This window comes from Hypomesus nipponensis, chromosome 19 (genome assembly GCF_054491055.1).
Source record: "Hypomesus nipponensis isolate SF chromosome 19, ASM5449105v1, whole genome shotgun sequence".
NCBI classification, from domain to species: Eukaryota; Metazoa; Chordata; class Actinopteri; order Osmeriformes; family Osmeridae; genus Hypomesus; species Hypomesus nipponensis.
Window position 1 is genome coordinate 18,498,411 of NC_140379.1, and position 21,376 is coordinate 18,519,786.

The window sequence follows — 21,376 nt, forward strand, 5'->3', positions numbered from 1 at the left end:
TGGCCTGATTGGAGAGTAAAAAAGTGCTTACTACCATTGAAACGAATAGCAGAGCTGGGACCATGTTTACTGGTGACTATAGGGAGCAGATATGTGTTTCAGTATGATTACGTGGATATATAATCCAGCTGGCGCTTAGGGAACCAAGACATTCTTTAAACCATTCTCGCTCATTTGTTCGTTCACACACACACACACACACACACACACACACACACAGACACATCCTGTCACATATAAATGAGTAGAAAACCCTCTTGTTCCCATGTGTTAGTGAGTCAGATAAGCCAAGTCAACATACCTCTGAGGCTGAGTCAGTGCTACAGGGCCTTCAACTCAGAGAGATAGTGGAGCACGCCTGTGTCAAGGCTGTTCTAGTAGAGAGGAGACTGGACTAGGTGGAATGTCTGAGCAGGCAAAATAGGCCTCACCTTGAACACTATATCTAGTCATACACTACTCCATATTGTTGCTATAACATTAACCATATCTAAAATCTGAAATAAATATATATAATATTATGAAGATGAATCGGTGGATTTGACTGTTAGTTGAAGTGTGTGACGTCTATTCTGAGTGCTGTTGTAGGATTAGGTGTACTGTCACAATAAGTCCATGAGACTCCCAAACCAACCCACATGATTCCATGAAAGGCAGGCTTTGTTATGGTGCCACTATAACAGCTGTTATGTGTGTTGTGCAATCACAATTGGATTGAATGTGATCATATCTGAGCAAAACTAGCGATTCATGTTAAGTTGTAACTTGCTTAACTCCATGCTCTTATGGTTCTTTCCTTTGGCACTTATTTTTTGGTTGTTCACAATGTGTGCTTCTTGTTTTGGCTACCCGCAATGCTTTGGGGCTATCGTGTTGTTATTGTCAGTGACCTATGCACTTTGTAAAGCTCTCTTGGAAGTCACTTTGGAAAGAAGCATCTGCTAAATGAATAAATGTAAATGTAAAACTGCTGGTATGGAAGAGGAGGTCCGGTACATAGGTTAGATTTGTCATTTACCATTTACTTTTTGTCATTTGTCAAGAGTGTTTTACAAAACTGCATAGGTCACTGATCATAACAACGAGATTGTCATGATTATAAGAGATAAATACAAGCTGAGGCACTGAGTTGATTTCATTCAGAGTTTGTGTCAATTTGTGGCCAGTTTGGAGTATTCTGTATTTGAGGCGTGAGGTTATACTATGTCATTGTGTGTCAAGGAATACTGGTGTTCCAGTTAAGTGTTACTGCATTGCTATGTGACTAGTTGTACTGTGCACAAATGTGTGTGTTTGTATGAATTTGTGTGTGTCCGTGTGTGTGTGTGTGTGTGATGCGTTTGTTGTGGTGTTGGGTACTGGGGTGGGCGGAGAGAGTGAGGTCATCATGCGGGTTTCTTTATGGTTGTGTGGTGACAGAAAGCACTATTGTTTCTCTTGCTTAGCTCAAGCCCCCACCCCTCAACCCCATCCTCTCTCTCTGTCTCTCTCTCTCTGTCTCTAACTCCCTTCTCTGTATCTCTCTCTTTCTCAAACTTCCTATCCATTACCTCATTTCTCTTTTCATTATTCTTTGTCCAACTTCCTTCAACTCCATCCATCTCAACCCCCAAGGCCTCTTTCTGCAGTTTCACCAGTCATCACAGTCTAGTGAAAATTATTTTCCTTTCCTCCCTTTCAGCTGACAGTCTCAATTTCTGCTCTTTCTTCACATCCTCTCTCTCTCTCTCTCTCTCTCTCTCTCTCTCTCTCTCTCTCTCTCTCTCTCTCTCTCTTTCTCTCTCTTTCTCTCTCTCTCTCTCTCTCTCGCTCTCTCAACCTCAGGCAGCTGCCCAGAGGCAGCTTCCCACTCCTGTTTCCATGGTAATTGGCCAAACAAAAAATAAACGATGATGATGAAACAGTCTACCCCCCATCTGGGTTAAGAGTGGAGAAAGACTGGATTATCATTGAAACAACCCAAACATAACCTTGATGTAGGGTTTCCCGCAGAAAATGTGTTAGTTAAGGTGGGGTTTGCCGTCAGACGGAAGGACGGGAGGGCTCGTTTGTGCGATAGACTAATTCGTTCTGCAGAGAAGGGAGACTGGCGTTGGTCACAGTTTGGAATGGAAGGGAGAAACGGCGGGACAACGGCAGATATCACTATTTTTAAAAAAGTTGTACGACGTAGTTAAGGCGGCAGGCGTGTGTTGCTTAAGTGGCCGCCTTAACTGAAAAGTGTTGCGGGAAACCACTGACAAGATGAAGTTGTTTTGTTAACTACTCTGGATTTAACCAGCTTTGTGGATTTTAGCAGTTAGAAGGCCTAGCTAATTGTTTGAGTCATTGTAGTTCGTTGACTGTCTGCAAGGGATCGTCCCTCCAATCAGATGATGTGAGAACCAGGGTCAGGCTGCACTATTGGGTGCCATCTGTGTTCTCTCCTGTCCTCAGCCCTAGGCTAGCCTTCTTCCAGACTGCTCCCATGATTGCATTTTTCAAACCTGCTTAACAGGTCAAACCCCCTAACAACCTCCCTGCAATATTGCCATAAGGCTGTGACTGCACAGTTTTGTGGTTGTGTGTGTATACACTTTCATCCATGCATGTGTGTGTGTGTGAGTGTAGAGGATACCCTGGTTTGAGATTCAAGCCTTTGATGTGGTCAGTGGGGGATAATGGAACCCAGCTGTGCAAACGACAAGATCCTTTCCTTGTGTCGAGTGTGTTGAATACACACTCAAGCGATACCAAACCCCAAGTATTTATCAGTTGACAGACAGCTACCAAGCTGTACTTATGAGCAGTGTGAGCCTCAGGTTGAGCTTTCAGCTGGGCAGCTAGAAGACTTTTCTCTTATACAGTGTGACCTCAGACTTCCTTAACCAGAGGTTGACTGTTACACTCACATTAATGGATGTATATTCACTATGTGTCACAGTATCAGGGTTGCTTGTTGCATCATTGCAACAAGTGATGTAGATGCATATCAGACTGTACAATCACACACACACACAGAGTTGGCCGTAGCCGGGTGCAGAACAGTAATACAAACAGTTTGCAGGCAGAACCTGATAGCAGGTGTCAGCATGAGGGAGTAATGTGTCATGTTATTTCATTACCCTGTCGTGTTGATGTTCTGTGTGTAGACATTCTAAAGATAGCATGAGGAAAATGAATCAGGCCTTAAAGATACAGTAACTCTATAGGAACTAGAGCTGGTTTGTTCTTTATAGTACCACATAGTTCTTGGCACTCAGTATCTGGAAGATGGTTGTAAATATGTGTATGATCTGGTGTTGGGTGGTGTGTTTGGCCAAACCTCTGACCAAGTCCTATTTCCATTCAGCTAGAGCATGGCAGTGAGGAGAAGGAGCATGATGAGGAGGAGGAAGAGGAGGGGGATGAAGAGGGAAACGAGGAAGGCCGGTCGTCTCCCAGCAACCCAGAGGAGGAGGTCTCCACGGCTGTGCGAGCCAAGCAGCTGGCAGAGCGCCTACAAGCCACGGCCCGGAAAGTTTTCCGCGACCTGGGGCGGATCTTGGCCATCATTCTGCTGGCCCTAGCTGGTACGAGCTGTGCGTGTCTGTTGTCTTGTCTTTTTGTTTGAACGACCCCGTCCTCTGATCGTGACCCTCGCTCCCCCAGGCATCACCCTGCCCTCGGCCTTCTCAGCCATCTACTTCCTGCTCTTCATCAGCGTGTGCACCTGGTGGGCGTGCCACCTTCCCATCAGCCACCTGGGCTTCAACGCGCTGTGTGTGATGGTGGGCTTCTTCACGGGGGGGCACCTGGTGTGTCTGTTCCTCTACCAGAGTCTCTTCACCCAGGGGCTCTTCCCCCCACACAGCCTCTGGGCCAGGTCAGTAATGTGAAGGGAAGGGTACAACTGCGGTCAAGTGGTTAGAGCACTTGACCGCAGATCAAGTGCTCTAGATCAAGATTGCTGGTTAAAAATTCCCCATTGCTTTGGTTAAAAGAAAGTGTCAGCTAAAGGAAACTAATACGTTATGACAGTGTGGACAAACTTATTACCCATCCTATCATACACACACTAGGTGTAGGATAAAAGGGGTGAGTGTGTGTGTGTGTGTGGGGGGGGGGTGTAGTATAGGATGAAGATAAATGTGTGGATGGAAGGTGAATCGTGAATGTGAGTTGTAATGTAGGTACCGTATTTCTTCAAATAAACACTGCAGCGTATATTACACAATTATCATTTTTGGTGTGGCGTTCATTTGAGGGCGGCGTTTATTTGAGGGCGGCGTTGAATTAGTAAGAGAGATTTGAGTTTGATGAAAGGCGAATTCGCCAGTGGTGAAGTCTGCTACCTCGCTATATTGTAGGCTACATGTAATTGTTGCAATTACATTATTATAATGTATAATTTGTTAATAATTTGTAACCAATGTCATAATTTAGAATTATATAATTTAGTGGTGTTTAGGGCCGTTATTTAAAAAAAATATCGCCGTTAATCTATTCTTGAAGTTGGGTTGGGAGCTGGGTCTATACTACACAAGCTGTGATGACTTTCACCTTGATATTTTAGCACGGATGTATACCTAGCCAAATTGCACTGTAGGGGGCGAGAATGAGTCTTTAAACCTGTGTGTATGCTTTGTCTAGTGAAACCTAAACTAAATTAACCCTAACCCTGGGGAAGGGGAAGAATCGTCGTCAAACTACTATATTTCAGTGCAACCGAGGCAAGCCCGTCAGCACAGCTCTATCAGCGAAGCTAACTAATCGAATAAACAGTTAATAACGACAAATACATCTTATTGAACATTATTTATTTTCATCACCAATTATCATAGTAGAACAGCTTTCTCAAGCAGTTTGTAATGCATTTTGGAAATGGACAATGAGGATGGTCTAATGTATGGAACGCCGAGTTAGTCAAAATTAAATCAATAAATAAATAGGTAAATAAATAGATAAATACATACATAAATAAATATGGCTATGGAATAAATTCTGAAATTTAAAAAAGATGGCAATAAATATATAAATATAGCATTATATAATTACATAGCTGAATCCATTTACCGACATCAATAAATAAATAAATGTATTTATTTCAAAATGACGTTTTTGTAAAGACAACATTTATTTATTTCATGGGACTTTTACACGCCACATTTATTTCCACATGTACTTCCACGCCACATTTATTTCCACACTACATTTATTTCTGTGCTGTATTTATTTCAAATCTCACATGCAAAGGAGAGGGGCGTGGTTATCGTCAGACCAACGCAGCAGATAGCTATGATACCTGTATGGGGGTGACAGTGGAATCGCACTGCCGAACGGCATGGCTTGTCAGGATATATTATTTTGGCATAGATAGTAGATTTTGTAGAGGTACTTGGGCGGATAAGTGCTCTACAGAACATAGATATTGAAGTCTTAAATAGTTTGAGACTTATCGAGCACTGTTCGTGGGCAAGATGTACAGGTAGTGGGGGGTGATAAGTGCCAGGTAATGTTAGCTAACACAGCTAGCAACAAAGAAGACAATCACTGCCACCACCGCTACATCGCTCTGCTATTATGTGGATAACTAGGTCGATAAGGCACCTGATTATAACGATCTAGCCTCACCATTATGCCATGCATTACCATTTAGTGAGACGAGACCTGAAGTGAAGCCAGACCATTCCAGACATTACCCATACCTTTGGATTTACAGGCTACTGCTTCAAATTGAAGTCAAGTTTCTTAACGCTTTGTTATTATTGGCAATTTAAAGTTGCAACTAACCAAGACGTGTCAAGATCAAGACCCATTCAACACGGTACACAATAACCAAACCCAGATATTAGGTACAAGTTTATGTAATTATTCAATATTAAATCAAACCACTACCACTGGACTCGTTTTAATGACCATTCAGTGACAAAACGGGTTTGGCTGTTCATATGTGCCAATACAGCACAACACTACTAGCTCTACAGTAGCTAGCTCTAGCTGAAATGGCCACACTGATGTCGTCCTTTTATTATTTTGTCAGCTAGCTAGCCGGATAGCCAGCCACTTGGCCTACAGTTGCCGACTTCGAGACCGGTGATAGCCAACATACCACCTAGGATTGGAAGACATAGGCCGAATCCCAATACTCCCCCTTACCCCTTCCCCTTCGTTTTGCGCGTTCCCGTGAGAGCTGGTGTCCCAATACTCTTTTTGAGCTAGGGGAAGGGCTAAGACTAAGGGGTATACACCCCTTAAAACCAAGTGAGGTCGGGAGCTTACTTGAAACCGAGGGCTATGTGAAAACTGCGCGACCGGTGTTACGTCCCAACTGGTTCCCAATTTAACTGGTTCCCCAGCTGTGCGTGCACCTATCAGTCTGCCTCTGTCACCAGATTCGTCACAAATTCACAAACATATTACTGGCGATTTTCAAGTCGGATCTCATATTTGCTGCGGCAAATATGAAAGTAGGCCTATAGGCTACGTGCGCACTACATTAGGCTACCATTCGCGACAAAATAAATGGAGACAAAATAAAACATTTGCAGACTCTCATGAAGTGGGATTCGATCGCACTAGAGTAAAAACATAAACGCACCAAAGTCCGTTGACTCACACCATGAGCTATATCAGCTCACAAAATGTGAGAGAATCGTTAGGTATTTCTTACCTACATTGGCCTTCAGGTAACATTTTGAATTGGCGTCTTCTGATTCAACTGGTTCCCATAGACACTACCCGAATGTAGGCTTACTATGCACGTATTTGGGGTTGTTTCGAGGCAATAGCCGTATTTTCCACGACATCACAGCTCCCTCTGACACCACATATTACAAATTCATACTAAGAACGTCGCTGCTAACCCAGACGATACGATAAAAATACGCGTAACACAACATGGAAACATTCGTTTCCTATGCGATTTCGTGTAGCCTATTGCTGAGTGTTTCTTCGCTATATCTTTTGAAATCAATTCATTTCATAATTGTATATTCTGAACAAATGTACTGAGCACTACATTACAGCCATTCACGCCATAATAAATGGAAACTAAGAAAATAAAAGATTCGAGTGGTCTTCGATCCCACGAGCAAAAACACATACAAAGTGACAATCCTGTGCATTACACCGTAAGCTACTGGAGCACGTGAGTAATTCAGGAACTCAGTCACAACTTGATTAACTACGTTGGCCTTCAGGCAACAAGTTGTTTAGGTTCTTCTGAATCAACTAGTTACCGTAGACACTACCAGAATGTAGGCTACTCATCACGTATTTGGAGTTGTCTCAAGGCAATAGCCATATTAACCACAACCACCATTTGTTCAGAATATACAATTATGAAATGAATTGATTTCAAAAGATATAGCGAAGAAACACTCAGCAATAGGCTACACGAAATCGCATAGGAAACGAATGTTTCCATGTTGTGTTACGCGTATTTTTATCGTATTGTCTGGGTTAGCAGCGACGTTCTTAGTATGAATTTGTAATATGTGGTGTCAGAGGGAGCTGTGATGTCGTGGAAAATACGGCTATTGCCTCGAAACAACCCCAAATACGTGCATAGTAAGCCTACATTCGGGTAGTGTCTATGGGAACCAGTTGAATCAGAAGACGCCAATTCAAAATGTTACCTGAAGGCCAATGTAGGTAAGAAATACCTAACGATTCTCTCACATTTTGTGAGCTGATATAGCTCATGGTGTTAGTCAACGGACTTTGGTGCGTTTATGTTTTTACTCTAGTGCGATCGAATCCCACTTCATGCGAGTCTGCAAATGTTTTATTTTGTCTCCATTTATTTTGTCGCGAATGGTAGCCTAATGTAGTGCGCACGTAGCCTATAGGCCTACTTTCATATTTGCCGCAGCAAATATGAGATCCGACTTGAAAATCGCCAGTAATATGTTTGTGAATTTGTGACGAATCTGGTGACAGAGGCAGACTGATAGGTGCACGCACAGCTGGGGAACCAGTTAAATTGGGAACCGGTTGGGACGTAACACCGGCAACAATGGCGGCCAGATCATCCAGAGAGTCCGCTAAATATAATATTTTCGGCTTAATTAATTGATAAAAAAATTATGACAGTCTTGTTTTGTGTTATATGCAGTCATGAACATATATATTTGCAACCATTTTCCTAATTGAAACGTTTCTAAAAATCGCTAGTTTGGTACGCTAATATTACAGTGCTGAATTGCACAACAGTCCCGCATTTCTTTGACTAGCATGTCTACATTAAAGTAAACTCCATTAGCAGCGAATTTCGTTTAAATCAGTGCATAACACTACTTGCTTTGGAGATATCGATACGTGCTAGATGAAGTCCCTGTAACCAAGTGGTGTCCCATTTACTAGGGCTATGTAGCCCTTACCCCTTACTTTCGAGGGCCAAGGGGAAGGGGTAAGTTAAGGGGAAGGGGTAAGGGGGAGTATTGGGATTCGGCCATAGTGTTGGCAGTGATTGTTAGCTTTGCAGACGAGTTCCACGACACACGAGGGAAAGCCATGTTTATAAAGGTAACTTCAGCGCAACCTCCTAGCTATCAAAGATCAAGTGCCCACACGTAGGCTACTAAGTCACCGCCATCACTCCCATACAAAAGCAGAGACGACACAGACATTATGGGCAAAGCTTGTCTACATTGTATGCTTTTCGGCAGTGCGATGCCACTGTCACCCCCATACAGGTAGCACAGCTATCTGCTGCGTTGGTCTGACGATAACCACGCCCCTCTCGTTTGCATGTGAGATGTGAAATAAATACAGCACTGAAATAAATGTGGAGTGGAAATAAATGTGGAGTGGAAATACATGTGGAAAACAATGTGGTGCGTAAAAGTCTCAAAAAATAAATAAATGTGGTATTAGGAAATAAAAGTCCCATGAATTAAATACATGTTGTCTTTACAAAAACGTCATTTTAAAATAAATAAATTTATTTATTTATTGATGTCGGTAAATGGATTCAGCTATATAATTATATAATGTTATATTTATATATTTATTACCATCTTTTTTTTATTTCAGAGTTTATTTCATAGCCGTATTTATTTATGTATGTATTTATCTATTCATTTACCTATTTATTTATTGATTTAATTTCGATTAACTCGGCGTTCCATACTAATGCTCCACCTGGCTTAAGAAACCCGTTCTCAAAGACTTACTTTTAGTAATTATTTGGGTAGCACACATATTCTGAATGCCTTTGGCGGAATTCAAATGAGCTATTTTAATCAAGATTAATCTAGATTAATGCCAAGATTACAGTGAGATTAATCTAGATTTAAAAAAAAATCTATGCCCACCACTAAAATAATTGCATTCGGTATTATTAAGTGACTGGTAAGAGTACAGTCCCTTTATTTTGAAGGCCTTTTGGAACACTCGTGAGTGAGAGTCGACAAGCTAACAGCAAGCTAAGCACGAACAATTTAATGGTCCAATAAAAGTTTAAGGTTGTTGATCGGATGTTAGCGATCTAAGAAAACCTCGATTCCCTTGTGTACAGCATGCAGCAGACAAGGTATGTTGTTTTGTGTCTGTATTTTACTTTGGTAAACGTTATTTACATGTTATGCTTTGGAGGATCTTCGGGCGTGCTTGGACTGACTGGGATATGTTTATGACTGCCTCCAATATTATTATTATTTTATTTTTTATGTGTTTATTTTAATTATTGCAATACAACATACAATATAATAAACAGACAAGTGCTCATCACATTAACCATAATACAGCAGCACCAGACAATATCAGCAAAATAATATATAATACAAAATAAGTAAAATTACAGAGGACATATATCTTACATTAGTTGGAAGCAAAAATTCAGTAGAAAAAAAAAAAGGATGATGCTAGTCTATGTTGAAGAGCTCTTTGTAAATTGTAATCGTTCTATTACTTTTTGTTGTTTACCAAGTCCAATGTGTCAGTATACAGTGCAAATTCACGCGAACATTTTGTAAAATTAGGGGTCTCCTTTGAATATTTACTTCTGTGTATATGGAATTTGCCAAGTAAAATAATCAAATTGATAATTAATTCTAAATTGATATCCTTATGAACAAAACAAGTGATCACACTTTTGCAGTCAATTTTAACAATGTTCTTAGTTCTATACAATACAAATTGTTCAATCTGAATCCAAAAAGTAAATGAACATGAGCAGTGGTAAAACAGACGAGTTAAGGATTCAGAATCCATTTCAATATCTAGAAATTTAGATAAATACAAGTTTGTTACATATATATTGTGCAACATTTTTATGTGCACTTGTTTAATTTTATTAGCGATACAAAATTTGTATGGCAAAAGCCATGTTCTTTGCCAGTCAATGTCATTAAAGATGTTATTCCAGAAAGCTTTCCCTCTGGGACTAATCCACCTTTTTTCAAATAATGTGTTACGTATGTGTTTATTGTTGCATTTAATATCCATAATGTCTATACCATTTACAAACAAGAGGGGTTCTAACCTTAGTACTTTTTGAAATTGAAGGTGATTCTTCATCAGGAGAGATAGGCCATTAGGGATGGCTTTTATCACAGAGTTAAATTCTTTACTCGTTACAGGAAAGGACTTGATGAGAAGGAATCGATCATAGCTAAGCAATACCCCATTGGTGTCAAATAGATCATTTACATATAATATACCTTTATCAAACCACTTGAAAATGGACTTGTATTGTACTGTTTTGTGTGGGGAAAAGTTGTGTGTGTAACATCATTTCCATGTTAGGAGGGCCTGTTGAATAAATTTAGATAATTTTATGGGCAATTTGGTAGTCTTATAGTTACAGGTGAGTAGAAAATGAAGACCACCTAATTTTTTAAATATATTGTTTGGAATAAAGTACCAGATAGAATCTGATGCTCTAAGACATTCTTTGATCCATTTGATCTTGAATGTATTATTTAAATTAAAAAAAAATAACATATCAAAACCCGCTTTTTTCCTGGGCCCAGAAAGTATATCCTTTTTTAAGTAATGGTGTCGGTTTTTCCACGCAAAGTTGTTAAGTATGTTGTTAATTTCTTTAGATGTTGAGTTTTGGACATATAATGATAGGGCGGGATAAATAAGTCTTGAAATGCCTTCAGCCTTGGTTAAGAGAATTCTTCCAAAAATAGAAAGGTCACGTTGAAGCCACATATTCATAATGGTTTTAGTTTTTTTTTGTTTAGGGATAAAGTTAAGCCGTTGTCTGGTTGGCATATCTTTGGTTACATCAATTCCCAAATATTTGACAGATTTTTTCAATGGAATGTTGCATATATACTCATCATCAGTATCAAATAGACTCAAGATTTCACATTTCCCTATATTAAGATGTAGTCCTGAAGCTCTTGAGAATTCATCAGTTAATTGTATAGTTGGTCCAATTTGGTCTTTATCTCTCATGAACAAAGCTGTATCATCTGCCAGTTGAGTAATTCGGATTTCTTTTTGAAAAATAGACAGACCATGTATATTGGGACTATTCAGAACCTTGAGCGAGAGTAACTCCACAACAATTAAGAATAAAAAGGGAGAAATTGGGCAGCCTTGACGCACAGACCTGTTAACAGGAAATCTTTTAGAGGTATTGGGATAGATTAATACATTACTATTAATATCTTTGTATAGCATTTTAACTACAGATATAAAGGATTCCCCGAAACCAAATAAATCCAAAGTTTTATATATAAAAGGGTGTTCGACTGTATCAAACGCTTTATAAAAGTCAAGAAATACAATGCATGTGACTCCACATACTCTGAGTAATCTAATAGATCTAACACCAACCTTATATTGTTGCTTATATGGCGATTAGCCATGAAGCCAGTTTGGGTTCATTTATAATTTCTGACAGATTTATTTTTAACCGCCTAGCAAAAACGAGTGCAAACTATTTGTAATCCACATTCAGAAGGGTGATTGGCCTCCAATTTTCTATTGATAGAGGATCTTTGTTTGGTTTTGGTATTAAGCTAATGATTCCTTGCTTCATTGTTGTAGACATCTCCTCCCTATCAACACAATCTCTATACATTTTCAGAAGAGGTTTTTCAATAATACTCCAAAAACATAAGTAAAATTCAGTAGTCAAACCATCAATCCCAGGAGCCTTCCCAGTTTTCATTAGTTTCAAGGCCTCTACAAATTCGCAGTCCGAAATAGGTTTTGCACAGTTAGTTCTAAATTCTTCTGAAATGGTGGGGACACATGTTTTAATGCTATTCAAATATTCCACACACGATAATGGCTCAAATTTGGTTAGGTATACATTTTGGTAAAAAGATCCAATATGTTCTGCAATTTCTTTGGGATTAGTGCTAATATTGTCTTTAATTTTCAGTGTGGAAATATTGTTCCTTTTACAATTTCGTTTTTCCAATGCAAAAAAATAGCTTGTGTTTTTTTCACCATTTTCTAACCATCTAGCTCTGGATCGTATAAAGGCTCCTTCAGCAGCATCTGTGTACAGTTTGTCAATGTCATTCTGCAATTCCATTAACTTTAGCTTCTCGATTTCTGAAAGATCTCTATTATTCAAAAAAAAGTTTTCCATAATTTCTTTTTCTTTCGCATTACTAACCTTTTTAATTTCTTTGCTGCGTTTAATAGCAATTTCTCTAATTTTGAATTTGAAATATTCCCATTTCTGAATATTACTAATTTCATTTTCATTGAAAATACTTGAGCCACTAAATTAACAGAAGATTGAAAGGTTTTGTCTTTAAGTAATCGATTATTTAACTTTCAATACCCACGCATTTTATTATTACTATCTTTTGAGCCAAGTAAGTGTATAGAGATCATTTTGTGATCCGTCAAAGGAGCATAACGATGTGAAACGTCAGATATGTATTGCAGGTTGTATGTATACGTATATGTATTGAGGTTAACCATAAATCTATCCTAGATTGTTGTGTACATCTTGAATTACACCAGGTAAATTCTTTGCAACTTGGCTTAAATAAACGCCATGCATCTGTTACTGATAATTTCTCACATAGATAAAGTGTGGCTTTAAACTGTGAATATTGAGAAACTCTTTCTGGAATTCTGTCTACCGAATCATCAGGAGCATCATTGAAATCCCCACCTAAAATCAAGTATGCATTTTCATATTTTTTTTGTAAATCTTTTAACTTGGAGTAAATCTGATTAAACATATATTTTGCTTGGGCCCTGTCATTGTATCCATATACATTACAGATCAAGAAAATAGAGTTGTCTAATTTTACCACTATAATGATCCACCTTCCATCCTCAGAGTTGAAATGTTCTAAAGTATCACCTGTAAACTTGTTAAACAAAAGACCGACCCCTGAAGAGCGATAAGAGGCATGAGAAAGGTATGCTTGATCCCCCCCACTGACTTTTCCAAAACTTACTGACTGCCTCACTGGAATGAGTTTCTTGTAAAATGATTATGTTAGCATCAGTTTTCCTAATAAAAAGAAACAAAGCTTTCCTTTTAGTATTGTCCCTAAGTCCCCTAACATTAAGAGAAACTATTTTCAACGAGCTGAACTTAAATTCAGTCATATTTTATCAAAATTGAGAAGAGAACAAGAAATAAGAAGAAAAAAAAAGAGCACAATGTCTTAAGAACTTTAACAAATATAAGCCTTGGATAAGTGGGCTTATTATTTAGGTTTCTCAAGGAATAAGTGTAAGACTCTGTTAAGATCTTGAGTACCAAAACAAAAATGTAACCATATTAACTACACATGGATTGTTCATTCAACATAAATTCAACCTCTCATCAACATTTCTAACATTTGTCTAATCTAGTGTAATTAGATAATTTTTAAATAGAGGTAAATCGAAGCTGAGATCAGAGCCAAATGTTGTTACCAAATCTAAAGATTCTGGATTCTGCTGTGACTCTTTTCCCTTCAATGATTACGTCCGGACCGCGCCATGAAGTCTTCTTCCCGTCTTTGCGTGCTTTGTCAACGAGAGGCCAAAGTTTATTTCGACATTGTCTCTCCCAGTATGTTAAATCCTCAGCGAGTCGCAGATTCTTCTCCTTCATCACGGTGGCATTCACTGAATCCCTCCAGATCCTTTGCTTGAAGGTGCGCATGGTGAACTGTGTTATCACTGGACGTGGCCTCCTGTCTTCTCTAGGGCGTCCGATCCGGTGTACAGTATCGATGAGGAATCCCAACCTGCTTTTCTCCTCTGAGACTATTTTGCCAAAGATGTCAAAGACGTGCTTCCTTACATCTTCTACAGTCTCACTGGCAGTCTCTGGGAGATTGAGTAGCTTGAGGTTCCATCTTCGACTGTAACGTTCAGCTTCTTCAATTTTCGTTTCTTGTTCGGTGATCCGCCGATTTACAGCTTGCACTTTGTCAGCAGTCAACTTCATCTGGAGATCCATCCCTTCAACGTTTTCTTTGATGGCCACGATGTCTGCTGAGTTTTTTTTTATATTTCTTTAGAGTGAGGAAAATCTGCTAGATAAATCTTTGATGGCATTTAATATATCTGCGTTGGATACCGTCTCCTCTTGACTGTCTGAACAGACTTTTTTGGAAATAAGACTTGCAAAAGGGGATTCAGATAAAGATGAGTGAATAGAAGACGTAGTTTCATTCTCGAAATCCATCTGAAGGGTTCCCCTCACCTCCTTGTCTCGCTTTTGCTTTGGCATGGTTGACGGGTGGTAAGGAGTTAGCTTGAATCAGGCGGACTAGCGTTAGCTAAAATTGGTTGAGGTTGTCAAAGTCTAAGTTTCTCCCGTTAATAAATCTTGGAATCTTGGACTAATTCATTAGTCCCAACTGTCTTACAGAATATTCCATTATATTGTAGTCATATAGTGTTCATTGTAGCAGATGGTACTCAAAACTTTTCAGAGCCTAACAGAAAACATGCGTACTGGCCGCCATCTTGCCGACCAACTGCCTCCAATAGTCTGGATGAGCTCACGGAGGCTATGACATCATACATCAGCTTCTGTGAGGACTGCTGTATACCAACCCGCACCAGTGTGAGCTACAACAATGACAAACCCTGGTTTACAGCTAAACTCAGAAGGCTGAGGCTAGACAAAGAGGCCGCGTTTAGGAGTGGGGACAAGGACAGATTCAAGGAGTCGAAGAACAGGTTTAGCAAGGCGGTGAGAGAGGCTAAACGACTGTACTCAGAGAGGCTGAAGCGCCAGTTCTCTGCGAAACTCTGCTTCTGTCTGGAGAGGGCTCAGGCAGATTACCAACTTCAAGCCCAGAGCCCCCCACTCCACTAACGACTCTCGTCTGGCCAACGACCTGAAGGAGTTCTACTGTCGTTTTGAACGACATTTGGACTGCCCTGAACTGTCCCTTCCCTCCCCCTGCTCCCCACCAACTCAGTGACGACACTCTCCATTCAGGAGAGTGAAGTTAACAGATTTTTCAAGAGGCAGCACCCACGCAAAGCAGCTGGGCCAGACGCTGTCTCCCCTGCCACCATCAAGAACTGTGCTGACCAGCTGTCTCCGGTGTTCACCTACATCTTTAACACCTCCCTGGAGACATGCCATGTGCCAGCCTGTCTCAAGTCCTCCACCATCATCCCTGTGCCCAAAAAGCCCAGGCCCACTGGACATAATGACTACAGGCCCTGACTTCTGTGATAATTAAGTATTTTGAGCGCCTGGTACTGGCACACCTTAAATCCATCACAGACCCTCTACTGGACCCCTTGCAGTTTGCCTACAGACCCAACAGGTCTTTGGACGACCCAGTTAACATGGCCCTCCACTTCACTCTACAGCACCTGAACTCCCCAGCATCCTACGCCAGGATCCTGTTTGTGGACTTCAGCTCTGCCTTCAATACCATTATCCCAGCCCTGCTTCAGGACAAGCTCTCCCAGCTGAACGTGTCTGATTCCACTTGCAGGTGGATCACAGACTTCCTGTCTGACAGGAAGCAGTGCGTCAAGCTGGGAACACAAGTCTCTGACTCCCGGTCCATCAGCACCGGATTACCTCAGGGCTGCGTCCTTTCTCCTCTGCTCTTCTCCCTGTACACCAACAGCTGCACCTCCAGTCATCTGTCCGTCAAACTCCTGAAGTTTGCGGACGACACCACCCTTATTGGGCTCATCTCTGGTGGAGACAAGTCTGATTATAGGTGGGAAGCGGTCAACCTGGTGACCTGGTGCAGCCAGAACAACCTAGAGCTCAATGCTCTTAAGACAATGGAGATGGTTGTGGACTTCAGGAAGAACACAGCCCCACTCACCCCCATCACCCTGAGTGACTCCCCAGTCAACACTGTGGAGTCCTTCCGCTTCTTGGGCACTATCCTCTCCCAGGACCTCAAGTGGGAACTGAACATCGGCTCCCTCATCAAGAAAGCACAACAGAGGATGTACTTCCTTCGGCAGCTGTAGAAATTCAACTTTCCAAAGACAATGATGGTGCACTTCTACTCAGCCATCATTGAGTCTATCCTCACCTCCTCGATCACCGTCTGGTACGCTGCTGCCACTGCCAAGGACAAGAGCAGGCTGCAGCGTATCATCCGCACTGCTGAGAAGGGGATTGGCTGCAATCTGCCTTCCCTCGAGGACCTGCACACCTCGAGGACCCTGAGGCGAGTGAGGAAGATTGTGGCCGACTCCTCCCACCCTGGACACTCCCTGTTTCAGTCACTCCCCTCCGGCAGAAGGCTGCGGTCCATCAGGACCAATACTTCACGCCACAAAAACTGTTTTTTCCCTTCCGCTGTTGGCCTCTTCAACAAGGCCAAGGGTCCACACTGACTCTAAATGACTTCCTGCTTAAAACACATTGCATTTACACAATTCCATCTTGTACATTTGTAATATTTGTATTTTCATATTGTAATTGGCAACATATATTTTATTTCATGGCAACGTATATTTTATTTGATTGTACATTTTATTTAATTCTAATTCCAAGTAAATTCTTTCTCTGTGCAAACTTTCATGGCGAATAAATTCCTTTCTGATTCTGATTCTGACATGCGGCGCATGTCATTGTATGTTCATATTGAGCTAATGTGGTGTTTATTTTCTCGTTATACTGTGGGTAAAGTTTTCAGGGTGGATTTGGAGAAGCTTCAAACCTGTAGCAAGAAAGCCACCTGTGGCTGCAAGTGCTTCGAGGGAATTATAATACACTTGTGATTTACTTGTGTATTAAGTACAGTGTTTGAATTTAATCAATTAAATAACCATTTTCTGATTTTTTTGGTGTCGCGTTTAATCAAGGGCAGCTTTTATTACATAATGTTCGTTTTTGGTGCAGCGTTTATTTTAGGGCGGCGTTTAATCGATGAAATACGGTAAATGTAATTATGTGATATGGGAGGGCGGATACCAGAGAAAAGTTGAGTAAGATCATAGGGTGTCTGTGAGAGTGGAGAGATATACGAGAGTAGAGGAATGAAGTAATAGGGTTGCAAAAAAATTTAAGGTGTGTTATGTAATGCAAGGGAGAAGGGGGGGCAGGGTGAGAGAGGAAGGAGCTATGTGTGGAATTATTGGTGAGAAGTGTTGGTTTCACTGGATTGTGAAAAGGTCAAATACCTCCAGCAACACATACTGTTAAGGTGTTGTGAGGATAGACACAGAAAGAAATCAAAGCTGAATATCAGAGCTGTAGATATGAGAGTAATCTCTCTCCCTCTCACTCATTTATGTTCAAACACGTACAGATACAAACATACATCCAGGCACATACACACACTAACAGGCAAGAACACAAAAGGCTCTGTCTGGATCTCCCATTTTCTGGATCCAAAACAGCGTCCTGTTCCTTTACATCCTGTATCACTTCTCTAGGCTCTGACATATGGGTTTCAGAATAGGCAAGCCCAGCTTTCTGGTGGATGAAAGGCTGTAAATCACTCACTAATGCTCCTCATGTAGACTCTTAAACTCACCAACAAACTTCTGTAGACTGGGAGTAATAGTCAAGGAATCTGTATCATCTTCCTTCCCACTCTTTTCCCTTGACCCCACATTCTAAATTTTTTCTTTCTCACTTCAAACACTCTTCTCTTCCCTTTCTCCTCCTCCTCTCTCTACCTAATAGGCTCTTTGGCCTAAAGGATATAATCAAACCAGGGAACTGCTCCTCTTCCCCCCATGAGTTCATTCTCAACACAGAACATGACTGGCCGGTGTATGTGAACCCCGGTATCTTGCTCCTCCTCTACATCACAGTGGCAATAGTTCTGAAGATGGGAGGTCATGCCTCACCTGAGAAGGTACCATACAATAACCCAGCACATATATTGTATTTACTACCTTCAAACACCTCAGACATCCACCCCATACGTATGACATTCTTAGTCTGTACATTCTCCTCTGTCTACCCTCTCTCTTCCCCATGGGATGACCAGGGGGGGGGAGGGAAGGTGTTGGTGAAGGGGGTGGAGTCTGGGGTAGGAGAGGAGGTGGAGCTACGGCCCTGGTCCGCACAGAGACAGAACAGCAAGGACGACACCCAGGTTGGGCACCTTTCACAACTCAGACACACACATGGCTTGCACACACACACACAAGTTAAATCACAAAAAGTATTGTGCTATGCGATGCACTACTTCCTGAATATGGCTTGAGAGTGTGTGTGTGTTTGTTCCAGCACATGCTTCTACCTGTGGGAGAATCTGACACCTCTAGAGCTGAAGTGACCAATGAGTCCAGTCATCCAGATTTAGGTAAGGTGTGATCTGACCGCTGTGTTGCTGTATTGAGGTTGTTGTTGACGTGGCGCTGATCTGGCTGTTTTTTATTATCCAGCCTCAGAGCTCACTGGTGCCTCTAATGGCCAACAGGGGGACAATCCCTTCTACTTGCTGGGCAGAGTTGTCATGCAGCAGAGCTATGTGTGTGCCCTCATTGCCATGATGGTAAGTTTACCCAATCAACACCATCCCTCAAATCCTTCACTCTGTAACATAACCTTTGATTCCCCCATATGACGTCTGACTCTAAGTGTGACATCTGACGACCTGCGTCCCTAGGTGTGGAGCATCACCTACCACAGCTGGCTGACCTTCGTGCTGCTGCTGTGGGCTTGTCTCATCTGGATGTTACGCGCCCGACGCCACTTCGCCACTCTGTGTTCCCCGTTCATCCTCCTGTATGGCCTGGCTCTGTGCTGCCTGCAGTATGTGTGGGCCATAGACCTGGAGCCAGAGCTGCCCATTAGCCTGGGCCACATGAGCCTCCGCCAGCTGGGGCTGGACCGGGCCCAGTACCCCTGTCTCCGCCTGGGGGCACTGGTGAGGAGAGGGGGTCAACTCGAGGGTCCTAATAAATTTTATTAATATATAGGTGTTGTCAGAATGTGTTAAATATATGTGCAGATGTCCCATGGGTCAATTTACTACCTAGTGAAATATGTACACTAGGGGTAGAACAGTACATGTATTCGTATTGAACCGAAACGGTGTGTTAACACTCCGGTTTTCCCCGGAATTCTCCCGTATGTCACACCCATCTCCCGCCCCCCTCCCGTTTTCTTATTTCTCCCGTGAAACTCCCGTAATTTGTATGGCCAATCCTCGTTATATAAATATTCACATCAATTTATTATTTCAATGTTGTCCAGTTGTCAGATCTTGTAGGCTATGAAACGTATCCCACTCACATAATAGCTACATATCATAAAATGTTCAACCCATTTGTGACCGCAACCAGAGCCCGTCTATATTAGACATGAATGTCTCAAACAGAGAATATTCTCTGCCGCAACCTACAACAGTTGCGCTGTTGATATCTCCGCAGGGAGGCGGGAGAATTTATACACGGTTGAATTTTGATACAGAATCACTTGTAGAAATGGCAAAAGTCTCAGGTGGTGCTACGGCAAAAAAAAAGAAATATAGCTGCAAATTAACAGTACACAGTAGCGGACTGGCCATAGGGAGCACTGGGAGAATTCCCGATGGACCGAAGCACTTATGGGCCGGAGGGCCGCTTGCCTTCTTACTACAAATTTCGGCGGAAGATTGAGCAACACGGTTGGCCACCAACACGGTAGGCCGGCCCCCTTTTCCACCAGGACCGTTGGTCTACTCCAAATTAACGTCTATGCAGCCCACAACAGTGACACTGACAGATCGAAAGCTAATGGAGACAATATAAAGATCGAAAACCAGGCCAAGAAACGTAAACGTAATTACCTTCACTAGACAATGTTTTACCAATTGAAAAAGCGGCTGTTTGTTTTACATAAAGCTCCAAAAACGATTTTTCGCTCAAATCAGACCAAAAAATTCGCTCGTGCGCTATGCGCACGGGCATTAAGCGTGGAAGCCCCTTACTAGCATCACATCGGGCACAGAAGTTGCATGGCGGAGGAGTTAGATGTCTTATCATCAAGCCGCATCGACAATTCCAACGCCTGCTGCAAAGTGTGTCACGCCGATTTTAGTATCGCACACGGTGGGAAAATTATGTTAGGCAGCACATGAAATCATAACGGCACAGTCGGGCTGCGGAGGCCCACAAGGGCACACAGGCGATTTCGAGCTTTGTAACTATGGGACGGACGGAGGCAGACACCGCGTTACAGAGTGAACAGAAAATGGCAATGTTACAATAAAAAAAACAAAAAAAAACATGAATAAGTCCCATTATAAATACCATACAATTTTTTACGTGTTTTTAGCCTGCCTTTGGCATCCTCTGCCTTTGACCCCCCCCCCATACTCACAGTCCAAAGGAGAGTTATCAGACTCATATTCTGACTAGAATTATGAGTATGACAACGTCAGGCTACAGTCTGCCAGGTCTGTGTGACAAAACCAGCCCAATGGACAATCAAAACCAGCCCAAAACCAGCCCAATGGCCAATCAAAACCAGCCCAATGGCCAATCAAAACCAGCCCAATGGCCAATAAAACCAGCCAAATATCAGAACTAAAAATATGCCCCTGCCAAACCATATACACTGTTTTTAAAGTCCAACAGCATTGCTATCATTGCCAAATGTATTTTTATATCTACAAAGTAACACCAAATGTTTAGTATGCCTGCAGTTTTCAGGAGGTTTTCTCTGGAGACTGAGAGCATTAGGCATGTGTGCACACGCACAGTGCATGTGTGTATGTGGGCATGTTCCATGTCCATGTGTGTAGTGCTGATCTGGAGTCAGTTTGGTTGGATTTGGGTATAAATAAATAATTTCATTAAAAATATGGATTTTTTTATTTAAAGATATTCATGTAATTTGCATGCAAAATAGGTCTACCCAAACCAGCGGACAAAAAATTCAACCCGCGGCAACACTTCAAAAGTAGCCCAATTCCGCGGAAAACCACAGACCTGGCAACACTGGCCTCAATAAACTATAAAAGTTTGCGAAAGCGCAACGGCACAGAGACTCGTTAACAGAATTGTTAAGGAATTATGCTAACAATTCCATGGAATCGATTCACTG

At 41.6% G+C, this 21,376-nt stretch overlaps 1 protein-coding gene across 1 annotated transcript in view; it reads left to right on the forward strand.

Annotated features, from left to right (window-relative positions):
• Positions 1 to 21,376, forward strand: part of piezo1 (piezo type mechanosensitive ion channel component 1 (Er blood group)) — a 75,598-nt gene that overhangs the window by 30,512 nt on the left and 23,710 nt on the right. The window contains exons 6-12 of the mRNA XM_084682222.1: positions 3,332 to 3,551; positions 3,631 to 3,844; positions 18,020 to 18,194; positions 18,330 to 18,437; positions 18,572 to 18,647; positions 18,730 to 18,839; positions 18,954 to 19,214. Coding sequence (XP_084538348.1) covers positions 3,332 to 3,551; positions 3,631 to 3,844; positions 18,020 to 18,194; positions 18,330 to 18,437; positions 18,572 to 18,647; positions 18,730 to 18,839; positions 18,954 to 19,214 — 1,164 coding nt within the window. The remainder of the gene's footprint in view (positions 1 to 3,331; positions 3,552 to 3,630; positions 3,845 to 18,019; positions 18,195 to 18,329; positions 18,438 to 18,571; positions 18,648 to 18,729; positions 18,840 to 18,953; positions 19,215 to 21,376) is intronic.